The 13,860-nt window shown below is 43.1% G+C and overlaps 1 protein-coding gene across 8 annotated transcripts in view; it reads right to left on the reverse strand.

Moving 5' to 3' along the window:
* Nucleotides 1–2,938: 2,938 nt before the first annotated feature.
* Nucleotides 2,939–13,860, reverse strand: part of Unc79 (unc-79 subunit of NALCN channel complex) — a 246,882-nt gene continuing 235,960 nt past the window's right edge. For all 8 annotated transcript variants that reach the window (XM_085697861.2, XM_048449516.3, XM_048449519.3 and 5 more), the window contains 2 exons: nt 5,119–5,160; nt 2,939–3,518 (listed from right to left, as the gene is read on the reverse strand). In XM_085697861.2, the coding sequence (XP_085553987.2) occupies nt 3,318–3,518; nt 5,119–5,160 (243 nt within the window). In that variant the 3' untranslated portion in view covers nt 2,939–3,317. The remainder of the gene's footprint in view (nt 3,519–5,118; nt 5,161–13,860) is intronic.

A 13,860-nucleotide genomic window follows, 5' to 3' on the forward strand; every position in this document is an offset into this window, starting at 1 on the left:
TGTCCCCATTTAACAGATGAGGAAACACTAATAATGAGATCCCAAGCCTCCTGAGGTAATGGGGTTCCAGCTCAGTTCTCTTTGGTGGCCTTTGCCAGGGACAAGGGTCAGCATATATTCTGAAGGACTGCTGCATTATGCATTTTGGTGGCTGCATTCAGAAGCTTTCTGGCCTACAATATCCATTGCAACCCAGCCCTGCAACTGTAACACAAGAGCAGCCACAGTCCACATGAGAGTGTAGCTATGGTTTGTCCAATCACACTCAAACAGGCCGTGAATAGCATCTGACCTGTGGACAGCATCTTCCCATGGACAGTAGCTAGTCTGTGAACAATAGCTAGCCTGTGGACAGCAGCTAACCTGTGGAGAGCAGCTAGCCTGTGGGCAGCAGCTAGCCTGTGAACAGCAGCTAGCCTGTGGGCAGCAGTTAGCCTGTATGCAGCAGCTAGCCTGTGGGCAGCAGTTAGCCTATATGCAGCAGCTAACCTGTGGACAGCAGCTAGCCTGTGAACAGCAGCTAGCCTGTGAACAGCAGCTAGCCTGTGGACAGCAGCTAGCCTGTGGACAGCAGCTAGCCTGTGGACAGCAGCTAGCCTGTGGACAGCAGCTAACCTGTGGACAGCAGCTAGCCTGTGAACAGCAGCTAGCCTGTGGGCAGCAGCTAGCCTGTGAACTACAACTTACATCTAGCCTGTGGATAGCATATGGCATGTAGATCGCATCTAGACTGTAACTTTAGTTTCCTGGTCCTTGACCTACATGGACAGCTTTTCCTCCAAGGGCAATCCTGTTAAAAATGCCCCGTCTCTTCCTACCTTCAAAGTACCCGAGCTCAAGTGCTGGATGGCTGACATAAGGAACCATGTCCAAGGAAAATAGTGGAATCTGTGGATACAGCATAGGTAAGGTAATTTATGGATCTCTATCAATCAGTGAAGTGACAGTATACTGACCACAGGAACAGAGAGCTGGTGTCAAGCTGACAATTAAAGTGGTCACAGTTCCCCAGGGCAAGGAGAAAGGTGTGTGGGAGCATACCAGTAGGGGCAACTGGGATTAAGACCACAGGGTCCAGACTCTGAGTTTTGAGGGTTCATCTCCAGCTCTTACTGAGGATACAAACACCAGGAGAACTAGAGGCAGAAACCTGTTCAAAGAATCGGGGAAAAGACAAGTTGGAGAAGAAACTGACATTGTCTATGGGTAAGATGTGGCTACTAAGATCTAGATTGCTTGGGACCTATAGCTGAGCTTGGATGGGGAGTCCACAAAATGACTCTCCGAAAGAGGAGTTACGACGTCCCCCTCCAGCTGGTAACCTATTCTAGGAATCTTTGAACAGAAGCGGAATGTGACAGTTCAGCCACTAGACACTGAATGAGGCCACTAGACAGAAAAAGGAGGAGGAGGAGAAGGAGGAGGAGGAGGAGGAGGAGGAGGAGGAGAAGAAGAAGAAGAAGAAGAAGAAGAAGAAGAAGAAGAAGAAGAAGAAGAAGAAGAAGAAGAAGAAGAAGAAGAAGAAAAGAAAGAAAAGAGAGAGAAAGAAAGAAAAGAAAAAATGTATTCAATTCAGCAGATATTATTAAACACGTACTATGTGTCAAACTCTGGGGATGACACATGCCCCCAAGCCTGTCACCATTTACAAGTGAAACAAGAATGTGCACAACTTACAGATTATGGAAACAAAGCTAGCTACACATGACTGGGGGCAGAGAAGGGTTCAGACTGCTCAAGAGGACCTTTTGTAAGAATCTGATACAAAAGCATCACTTTGGCGCTCTTGCCACAATAGGCTCTTGGCAGGCTCTCAAAAGCACCAACCTCTGGTCCTTGCTGAAGCACTCCCGCACCTGAGGACTCATTTCCCCCAAGAAATGCTTCAGAGTTCCCAGAAGAAAAGAGGAGGCTCTTGCTAACCAACTTGTTTTAAAGGGGGATATTATTTTGTGCTTTCAAAGTCCTCACCAGAAAGTGGAGCAGAAAAGGAGGGAAGCCCTTGTCTGAATGAGTAATTGCAGCCTTAGAGGAGATGAGGAGCTACAAAAGTCCTGAAGAGATGGTTGTCAGGAACTAAATGCTAGCACTGGAGGTGACTTTTAAAAAACCCCAGGCTCAGAAAGATAGTAAAAATGCATGGAATCGTCTGTCAGCTTACAGCTTTAGTGTATATTTCGCCTTTTCTGTCAGTGCATTAGAGGGCAGAGAAGAGAAGCTGCTCCGGGAATCGGTCAACTGCTAAGGTGTGACTACACATAAACCTCGGTGCTCTTCCACGATTACAATCCCACTTCAGGGGTGGTGCTCTGTGCCAGTGCGGGACTCCTCTGGTCCCCTGTGCAGTCTACAGTTTTGAATGGAGCCCTATCCAAGTGTTAACAAAAGCATAAAAATCCATTACTCACAAATCTAAAAAAAGTTCCCATAAAGCTTAGAGAAGAACACATCCAGGAACTAATGAGTTGAAAATTAGTTTTAAAGCAATAAGACTCAGCTGGGCATGGTGGCACATGCCTTTTATCCTAGCACTCAGGAGGCAGAGGCAGGAGGATCTCTGTGAATTCAAGGCCAGCCTGGTCTACAAAAGCTAGTTCCAGGACAGCCAGGGCTACACAGAGAAACACTGTCTCAAGTCTCACAAATAATAATAATAATAATAATAATAATAATAATAATAATAATAATAATAATAATAATAATAAGACTTATCAGACAGTTTTAGAAAGGTTATTAGAATAAAAAAAATTGGCACAGATTAACCATCTAATTTCTAAGTGCACTTTGTAATGTTCCTAGCAAGCTGCCTCTTCTCCCAGGATGATAAATGGCAAAAAGCTTCGGTCAAGTGTCACTGGATTCTGGTGACTTTTGTACGTTTTTGTTTTGCTTTATTGCATTGCCAAGAGTAGAATTTTAAGAAAAAACACTACAAAGGTTTCAAAAACCCTATTTATTCTCTATCATCAAAAATAGCAACAGGGGGCTTTATACAACTTTTCTGTGAGTACCCACCAGTCTGTTTTTTTTATTTTTTCTTAAAAAAAATAGAAGTTAGATAAAGAAAAATGATTTGGTTTTTTTTTCTTAAAAAATAATGTAAGGAAACACTTAATCAGATAGCCCAAGGAGTCATCAGAAATACGTGTAGCAAGAAAGCTTCGTTTGTGGCCCTCTCCGGCCTTTGCACGTCTTTATACTAAACTAGAAAGAGAATGTACAGTACCAGTGTTCCCCAACCTGCTTGGATCAAATTGTTTGTTTTTATACCCATTATTGCTAAGCCAGAGTGTTGACGCTGGAGCCGAGGAGTCCACTCATAGAGGATAGAACTGAGAGGCCGCCTCCGAGGACTGGATCTCCACCTGGGCCATTTTGAACTGGGTGCACTGCAGCCATTTGCGGAGGGCAGCTAGGCTAGCACTGCTCTGGCCCGAGCCGGGCAGCGTCCTTAGGCTGTGGTGGTTCACGTTGTTCTGGATGGCCTGGAGACGAAGCTGGAGGCCGGCGGATAAGTGCTGTTGAGAAAGGGGAGACCGTTCAGTCCTTTCCACTAAGTGTGTGAGTCAGGTGGGGATGGGCATGGCAGTTGGTCGGCAGGTAAAACTCAGATCTGGCCTGAAAAAAAGCCTTCAAAACTGACAGTGCTTGGGGGTGGAGGAGGGATGGGGCAGCGTGAGCCTGCTCTACCTTGCTACAGTTATCCTGGCCCAACTCCATCCAAATAATGATGAGCTCATGTTGACTCACTGCAACGGGAACATGGAGCTAATGCCCAGCACCTGGCCCGATGCACTGGTCCTGAACTGCTGCTCATATTCAGCACAGCAGCCTGGTACCGTGGTTAGCACTTGGCTTTCTAAAGGAACGTTCCTATTTCAAATCCCAGTTCCCCCAGGGAAGCCGTGGGACAGGGTCTAGTTGTCTGTATTAAGTTTTTGTCCCAGGTAAGGTGGGGACATATTTATTTCAGGGGCTCCATAAGACAAGTGGGTTAACAGATTTTCTAGAGGGTGAGTTGGCCCATTGCAGATGCTCAGTACATACTTATAAGGGTTTTTCTGTGTCTATGACAGTTGCCACTGAGAGGCCATGCCAAATCCTCCTTCCCCAGTTCCTCACCAAGCCCTCCTGGCCAGTCCTCCGTACTTTGTGAAATTACCACGAATTGCCACAAATCAGATGAACCGTGGGACTGGCACTTTGGAATGCCTCAGGCAGGAAGGTTAGTGGCTCATCTTGATCCTAAAAACTGGAAGTGAAGTAGGTTCTAATGGTCCCTAAGTCCCCGCCCTGCTGGCCACCACTAGCTGGTCAGGAGGCAAAGGCGCTGGCAGCTGCCCTGCGGCTTTTGATGGCCTAGGGGTCTTGAGTTCACACCCCTCTCCTTCCACCAGTATGGCTTCCCGACCTGGGGAAGGAGAACCAGCAAGAATGCAGCTGCCCTCTTCCCCTTCCCCACACCCCAGGGCAACAGACAGACACCAGTTGTGGACAGTGCATTGTTTGGCTCTGCCGTTAATTGTCAGGTCCCACTATATTTGTCACTAAGGTGTATATGTCAAAGTGTCACCACCCGTGAGACATGGAATTGGGAAGTACATTCACTTGGGCCCCCCTTCCAGGGTTTGGGACCCTATCCAAGTCACTGTTTATTATGGTCTCAAATTTCCTCACATGTAAAACAAAGGAAGTGGGTTCTTTCTAGTCTAATTCTGCCATTCATTCAGTGCTATCCTCTCTTGCTGGAATTCTCTCTATCCCAGAAAAAAAATCAATTTGGTTTGTCAGATGACATCACCAAATATGCCTGGGCCAGACTCCGTGTTTATCCTCCTTAAGTAGAGTTTGTCATGGACTGAACCTGCTCAGACCTAGGGTAGAGCTCTTCCACCCCTGCCATCTTCATCCACAGTGAGCAGTGGGACCAGGGCTCCTAGTGATGCCCTCTGCAGGCCCCTTACCTGCCACAGGCCTCCAGTATTATTAGCCCATGAGACCTGAGTAGGCCAAAACTGTTCTTTCTCTATAGCCAAGGGAGTAGCAGTGTCCCCTTACAGATGCTCTGAGGATCTCTGGAGCAAGCAGAGCTTCCAGCCAGTCCAGGGGATGGCTTACCTTGGTGTTTGACTGAATCATTGGCAACCACATAGGGATCAGCTGTATGGAGAGAGACAGGAGACCGGTTATTGCTGTCTCCCACCCCCCTCATTAATGTGCTTCCATTAGTGCACAGGCACACAGGCTGCACCGAGCACACTCAACACCACAAGAGATTGTGTGTCTGCCACACGGGCTGCACCGAGCACACTCAGCACCACACGAGATTGTGTGTCTGCCACACGGGCTGCACCGAGCACACTCAGCACCACAACAGATTGTGTTTGCCACAGAGCTGCTGCTATCAGCAGTGTCACTGAGATGGCAACACCTGGAAGCTAATAAGCACCCCGTAAATGCTTAAAACACACAATTTAGAGTGACTGATGGGCTCTTGAAAGCTACCAAGCATGGGAAATTAAATGTGTATTTATTTAATTAAATCCCCACTTTCCTGAAATGGGATTTCCTTGTCAGGATCTTTAGCGCTGTAGCTCTGGGAGAAAGGGCGACTGAATTTGCCTATAAAAGAGTATCCCAGGACGGTGTGCAGAATACCACTGAGATACAGAGTGTGTCTACGGCAGGAAAAAGAGAGCCCTGGAGGAGCCTGATTTAGAGTGGGAACTAAGACTAAACCCACAAGCAGTTCCGGGGAGCATGCAGGGAGGAGAGCAGGGGGGATGCATGAGGGGCTGGGGCAGGTTCACAGGAAAGCTCTGGAGAGAGTTGAGAAGGCAAGGTGGAGCTGGGAATGCTTAAGGTGCCCACAATGCTCCTCTCTACTGTGCTCTGAAGTGTCCCTTCCTTGGGGGTCATGCAACCCCATGCTGCCTCCAGCAGCAGCTCCCTGCTCTCCGCTTTGACCTCTTGATCACACTTCAGTCTACTGAAATGTGAATAAGTGTTCATAGCTTCGTAAATCCGAAAGTCAGGGGCAGGACATGGTGTTCATTTCCTGATGTGTCCCCCGAACTCTCGTTGGTGACAGGCAAATGGGGTAAGAGATGACAATCCAGTAGATTTGGGAATGTTGGTTTATTCTGACACTTCTCAGTGCCATCATACACACAGATAGGCATTGTGACACTCCACTCTGAGCTCCTCCTGTCACTCCAACACAGCAGTCGGGCTGTTACAGGTTAAATAATGTTTCCACAAAATCTGCATTGCTGTTTTAGCCCACAGTGGCTCAGAATGTGGCCTTATTTGGAATTGGTACTGCTGAAGATGTAGTCAGTTAAGATGGGGCCACACAGGCCAACACAGTTGGCATCCTTTTGAAGAGGAGAGACTGGACACAGATACATGGGAAGAACACTATGAAAAGATGGAAGCAGAGGGCCGCAAGCCAAGGGATGCCAAAGATCTGCCGAAGGCTGGGAGAGAGGCAGGAAGATGCCCCTCTCTTTGACCCCAGAAAGAGCCAGCCCCTCTGGTACCTTGTTCTCAGCCCTCCAGTCTCCAGAACTGGAAAGCATATACTTCTGATATTTAAGTTGCCCAGCCTAGGTTCTCACCATGGTGGCCTTGACAAAGAATACAAAGTGCTTGGCAAAGGGATAATGGATACAGCTGTGTGAGTGTGCAGAGCAACAAGGGATAGGAGGGGCTCATGGGTGCCCAGGGGAAAGATTCTTAGGAGAGAGTCATGGAAAAGAGGCTTAGAAAACAAAGGCCAAGCAAACCTCCATGAACCCACAGACGATCTTAGATGTCCCATTAGGGGATTTGGGCCTTATTCTGAATTCAGAATGCATCCCAGAGAGGGGCAGAGTGACACCCCTTTCACCATAAGCAGAACTAGGATAGAGACAGTTGAAGGAAGATGAGGAAAGACATGGAAATTGGAGTCAGGGTCCAGTGTGAAGATTGCCTGGTGGCTCAGGTAAACCAGGAGTAGTTTCTGAGCACGCAGAGAGTCTGCCTACAGAGGCAGCCTGCAGTGATCTACAGAGACATTCTGACTGCACAGGCAACCTGGAGGATCTGAAGATGAAGCTGCTCTTCACATGGCTGAAGTTTGCAGGGCAAACTGGAGAGGGGAGAGCTGCACAGAGACAATGGGAAAAAAGAACTGCAGACAGAGTGTCTCACAAAGGGTCTCCGCACTTCAGCTGAAAACTGGCCAGCACACAGCAATAGAAACAACACCCAGAATGGAAGAAAAATGATGCAAAGTGTGGAAGAGAAATAACCCTGGCTGGTCACATAGAGCACGAAGAGGTTGTGCTCACTGGCTGGTGGGAAGTGTTTACGTCACAGAACAAGTACCTATAAGATGGGTGCTATCTCATGTGGTGCTACTGAAGAGATACAGTCATGGAAGGTGCTGCTCCTGTCTCAATTAACAAATCTGAAAAGCGAGCCTAGGAAAGGTTAAAAGACTTGTGAGTAATTTAATTATGGCACTGAATGAGCTCAAGAAGCTACAAATGAATATAAAAACAGGCAGCACCCAAATCCACAATGTCAAGAATCCAATTAAAAAAACAATCCACCAGACAAGGCGAGCAAAGAAACAGGAAAGTGACCCACTTGTGGGTCACAAGTGAAGAGACCAGTCAGCAGAAGACAGACCAAAACGACAAGGACAGGAGGATTAGCAGAAGGATAAAGAAAGAATCTTACACCTACTTTTAATTAAAAACAGCTGTTTGTTAAGTGTGTGCATGCGTGTGTGTGTGTGTGTGTGTGTGTGTGTGTGTGTGAGAGAGAGAGAGAGAGAGAGAGAGAGAGAGAGAGAGAGTGTGTTTGTGAGTTCGCATATGAGTAATGTGAGTATGGATATGGAGGCCAGAGAACAACTTGCAAAAATCTGTTCTCTCTCATACGGGTTGCAACCATTAAGCCCAGGGAATCAAGCTGGTGACAAGGACAGTATCTCTGCCTGCTGAATGCCTTATAAACCCTACTATGCCTATTCCTCAGGAAGATCACAAAGAAGAAAGGCCGAGACTGGTAAGTGGAGAGACTGAGGACAAAGGTTAAAGAAATAATGGTGATGTTTAAAGAAACAATGGTGATGTTTCCCATATATACATATATATATATATATATATATATATATATATATATATATATATATATATATATATCCCAAATCTCAGTAAACTCACAAACAAGAAATATGAAGAAAGTTCTACTGGAGGAATCATGTTCCAAATTCTTTATGGCAGTGGTTACATTGAAATCTTCATGGCAGGGAAAGAAAAAGGAACATTTTAACATACAAGGAAGGAAAGGAAGCAGGTAGACTCCTGACGGGAAAATGGAAGCAAGCAGATGGTGGGTCGGGACACCCACACTGCTGGGTTACTGTGGATCCAGTGTCCAGTACCCATGAAACTGAATTAAAGCACGGCAAACTGGGTGTTGTGGTATGAACCTGTATTCCTGGGAACAGAGGCAGGGAATTACTGAAATTCAAAGCCAGTCTGGTCCTATATAGTGAGACCTTGTCTCAAAATACACATAGATAAATATTGCAAAATATTGAGACATAAAAAGCAAAAGTAAGGAATTAACAGCAGACTAACGTGAGACATGTTTTCTTAAAAAGCGAAGAAGGAAATAAGAGAAGGTAGACATTTAAGCATGAAGAGCTGGACAGCGGCCACACGAGGACTGGAGAATTGATGGCAGACAAAGGGACTGCGGATGGCTCTGTGGTTACGAGCCTGTCCATTCAGGACCCAGAACCCATGTCAGGTGGTCCACAACCACCTGTAACTCCAGGCCCAGGAGATCAGCACCCTCTTCGGGTGTCATCAGGCACCCACACACATGTGGCACCCACACAGTCACGCATTCGTACACATAAATAAAAACAAAACAAAAAACCTTAAAAAGAAAATGGAAAATGGAGACAATGGGAAGTATAACAAATTTTAAACCTGTTTCAAGTCTCTTAAAGAGGCTGTTGATTATTTAAGGCCGAACCAGCAAGACTGTGCTCGGTGGTGTAGACCTGTGCTCTCAGCTGCCTAGGACATGCCAAGGCCGAATGACTGTAAGTCTGAGGCTTACCTGGGTAACTTGGTGAGACACTATGTCAAAGGTAAAAAGTAAAAAGAGTTGAGGATGGTTTCATGGTGGAATTATATCAAACGGTGTGCTTTTTGTAAAGACTTGCCTAGCATGAATAAGGCCTGAGGTTCAAACCCTAGTACATGGTCATCACCACCACCATCATCATACTTGTCTATCAGCTTCATAATATGTGGTTTCCTTTATATGTATGAAGTCAGAGTTCTATACAAGCATAGAGCCAGGATGTTGGAATGGGTACAATGTAAGTACAGTATTACTTGAAGATCATGATAAGCTAAAAACATAGCTTATATGTTTATAGATTTATAAACTCCAAATCAACCACTAAAAGTAAAAATGGCATACAGCTAAGAAGATAATCTGAAAAATGTCTAAAAATATCTACAGGTCAAGCAAGAAGCTAAAACAGAAATTCAGAAGTGTTTTTAACTCAGTGAAAGTGAATAGCTATCAAATTGAGGGAAAGTAATGAAAACAGCACCTAAAAGGAAACTAACACTCTACAGCAGTGGTTCTTAACCTTCCTAATACTGCGACCCTTTAACACAGTTCCTTGTGTTGAGATGACCCCAAACCATAAAACTATTTTATGCTACTTCATAGCTGTAATTTTGCTACTGTTATAAATCCTAATGTAAATATCTGATATGTAACCACTACTTTAAACACTGGTATTTGAAAAGAAAATTCTCTCAAATTAATGATCCCAAATTCCATCTTAAAAAATTAAACAAAAGAAAATTACAATCAGAATAAAATCATAAAATTCTCTATTAGTCTGAAGAAAGAAATAAAAACAGAATAGAGGATAAAGAACAAATATGAAATACAGAAAACAACTGAAAAGCTGACAGACTTCAACATAACAACATGACAAAATACATTAAATAAAAATGGGCTAAAGACTTTAACCAAAAGGAAGAGACTGTCAGATTGGATGTTTTCTAAAAGACAATTAACTACACACCATCTGTAAGGAATACACTTTAAATATAGACATAATTTAAAAAGATGAAAATAGATTTACCATCCTAACACTAGTCAAAAAAAATCTACCCTGCTTTTTATCAACATTAAACAAAGTAGTTTTTAGAGGGAAAAATATGCCAAGAATAAATAGTGATATGTTATAATTTCAAGTCATTAAGGAAAACAACAATCCCAAATAAACCTGGTAAGAGAGTTTCTTCATTATTATGATACATGAAATCAAAACTGGTAGCACTGGAAAGAGACAGAGCAAATTACAGTGCTACCCTGATATTCTCTTCCTTCAGAGTTTGTAGAGACACAGAAGGAAGGAGACTTGATCAACACTCAGTAAGCTTGCACTAACTGACAGCAAACCCCATGCAACAACAGCAGGTCCATTCCTTTCGAGAGCATGCAGAGTAATTACTAAAACGTACCAATTCTAAACCAAAATATGAGTCTCAAAAGTTTAAGACAATTGAAATCACAGAGATCACAGAGAATATCTTCTCTGCCAAGAAGGAAGTTAAATTAGAAATTCACAATGGAAGAGTCTCTGAAAGAACTCAGATATCTGGAAACTAAACAATTCACATCAAAGCATCAGGGAGCCCAAAGAAAGCAAAACAATAGAACAGTTAGAATGTCAACCTGTGTGAAATAACACAATATATAAAGTCATTTTTGTGGCTCACCTGGAGCTTTGAAGGAAATTTAGAGTGCACTGTCATAAAAGAAAATAAAAGGAAGGGGAGCAAGGAGAGATGAAGGAAGACAGCAATTAAATTGTAACATGAGGGCTGGGTTCGTTGGGGTTTCTGTCCCACCCAGTCCCCCAGTCGTTTAGTCCCAGAGAAAAATCACACAGAGGTCTCCATAAGTTATAAAACTGATTTGCCTATTAGCTCAGGCTTCTTATTAGCTCTTGTAGCTTATATTAACCCATTATTCTTATCTATGTTAGCCACATGGCTTGGTACCTTTCTCAGCAGGGAAGGTCACATCCTGCTTCTTCAGTGATCTGAGCTAGACTGGGAAGAATGGGCTTCCTCCTTCCCAGCATTCTCCTGTTCTCATAGCCTCGCCTCTACTTTCTGTCTGATTGATCCACTTATGCTTCCTGTCTGACCAACATGATTGACAGAATATAGACAATTCTCCTGCACCACTTCCCCCTCTTAAAAAAAAAAAAAAGGAAAATAGCCATAATGCATATTTTGGGAATGTGGGCGTAGTATTCCAGGCTACTTCCGGCTGGTTGGGGCACTGATAATCTTATGTGCACCTAAAGAAAATTTAAATTTATGATCAAGTCCTGACTGGAGTATCCTGTGAGGCCTGATCATTTCAGGCAGCATCTTGAATCTGCTCTGGATGTAGAACTTAGACCTGGGCTGTCTGTTCCTACTGGAGATTTCTCAGGTGATCTTCCTTGATTGAACCTGATTTTTCTTAATTCAGAATGAATTCAGTCTTTCATTTCCTATGGAAACAAAGCAAAATCTCTTCTCCAAAGTAACATACCTTTTGACTTCAATTTTAAGTCAAGGTATTTTCAAAATACCTATCTTGGATTAATTCAGCAGCATTTATAAGCAAATATCTTTTAGCAGCTGTTGCTCATTCCTCAGCATTCAAACAATTCAAAGAGATCATAATACCATACAGCACGAAGCAGTTTGGAGAGAAAAAACTACGTCCATATTCCCAAATATTGTTTATAAATATTCTTTTACATTTAAAAGGGGATATTATATAGATATGAATAATTTAAATTTTGCTTTGTTGATAGAAATTTAAGTCTAATCTTGTTATATGTATATTTCTGCTCTTGATTAAGGTATTATGATTGTGTAGTTAATTTAAAACTGTAATTTATAATTAGGAAATATAGGTTGTTAATGGATAATCATCAATAATAGTCATTTATAGTCATGTTAGCTAGCTTTTCTAGATATACAGAGATATATTTCAGTTAGATAGGTATTCTTCATATCTTTCAAAGACTACAGAATATGGCATTTAATGTTTTAATAACTTAGGGCTTTTCATGACAATGAGACATGTCTGCTCCTGGAAGTACCAATCTACTTCAAGAGGAAGATGGGCATCAAAGGGGATCCTTATGGAGTTTGATAACCATTTGGGCAAGAAACTGCTCTTGCCTGGACTGTTGCATATACTGGACATGAAGAACTCGCAGAGAGAGGATTGCTGAACTTGCCTAAAAGTGAGATGATCCTTCAGGGTTCCTGGTTCATGAAAGAGTCTGCGAGACATTCTGCAGAACACAGAAGAAAGTGACTGAACAGCCTTTGAAATTTCCTGCTTCATGGAAAAGTCTGCTGGATGCTATGGGCCTGAAGGCTGAAGATGGATGCTCCAATGATGCAGAAGAACTTTTGGTGACTGTCCAGGCAGCGAGATGTCTCTGTCATTTCTAGAGTTTTGAAAGTTGCTTACTTCTCATTTACTTAGGTAATATTATATCCTTCTGGAGTCTTTGATGGAGTTGAAGAATAGATAAATAGTTATAGTTTTCCTTTGTTATGATAAAAGATAAACTAGATATAAATATTGTAACTGTAATTCTTGATTGATAACTGTTTTGTTATATGTAATTTTACTATGTTAAAGTGAAAGCCTTTGTTTTCTGTTTAAACAGAAAAAGGGGAAATGGTGTAGGAGGTCCTTCTTTCTATATTGCTTTCATTGATTGAATAAAGAGACTGCCTTGGCCTTTTGATAGGGCAGCCCTTAGGTGGGTGGAGTAGAAAGAATTGAATGCTGGGAGAAAGAAAGCAGAGTCAGAGAGCCGCCATGGAGTTGCCAGAGTCAGACATGCTGAATCTTTCCCGGTAAGCCATGACCTCGTAGTGACATACAGATTATTATAAATGGGTTGAATCAATGTGTGAGAGTTAGCCAATAAGAGGCTAGAACTAATGGGCCAGGTAATATTTTAATTAATACAATTTCTGTGTGGTTATTTTGGGGGGCTAAGCTAGCCGGGTGGTGGGACACAGCCCACCGCTCCCCCTACAACAAAATGAAGGAACTTTACATGACTTTGAATTATACAAAGCCTTTCTAGAATTGCAACATCAAAAGAATAAAAGAAAAAAATGAGAATTGGACATGGTGGCTCATGCCTGTGATCTCAGCACTGGGAGGATCAGGAGTCCAAAACCATCCCTAGGCACACAATAGGTCTAAGACCAGCCTTGGACACACAGTAGGTCTAAGACCAGCCTTGGGCATACAGTAGGTCTAAGGCAGCTTTGGGCACATAGTAAGTATAAGGCAGCTTTGGGTACTCAGTAAGCCTAAGGCCAGCGTTGGACACATAGTAAGTTTAAGGCCAACCTTAGGTACATATGTCTAAGGCAGCCTTTGGTACACAGTAAGTCTAAGGCCACTTAGGCACACAGTAAGTCTAAGGACAGCCTTGGCTATATAAAACACTGTCTATAGAGAGAGATAGAAAAGGTAGGAGAGGGAGGGAGACATTTGATTAATGATACTTCACCAAAATAAAAACTTATATACTGTCTAGACAATAAAAGGGAAAAAAATCCTTGAGACCACTTTCTGATCAAGGTTTTGTATATCTCAATTCAATAAGAAAAAAAAAAAGAAACCTCAACCCAATGAAATATGGGCAGATAATTAACAGACACTTCACCAAGCAGAAACACACATAGCAAACATACAAATGAAAAGACATCAGCATCA

This window comes from Myodes glareolus, chromosome 11 (assembly GCF_982192425.1).
Source record: "Myodes glareolus chromosome 11, mMyoGla1.1, whole genome shotgun sequence".
Taxonomy (NCBI): domain Eukaryota; kingdom Metazoa; phylum Chordata; class Mammalia; order Rodentia; family Cricetidae; genus Myodes; species Myodes glareolus.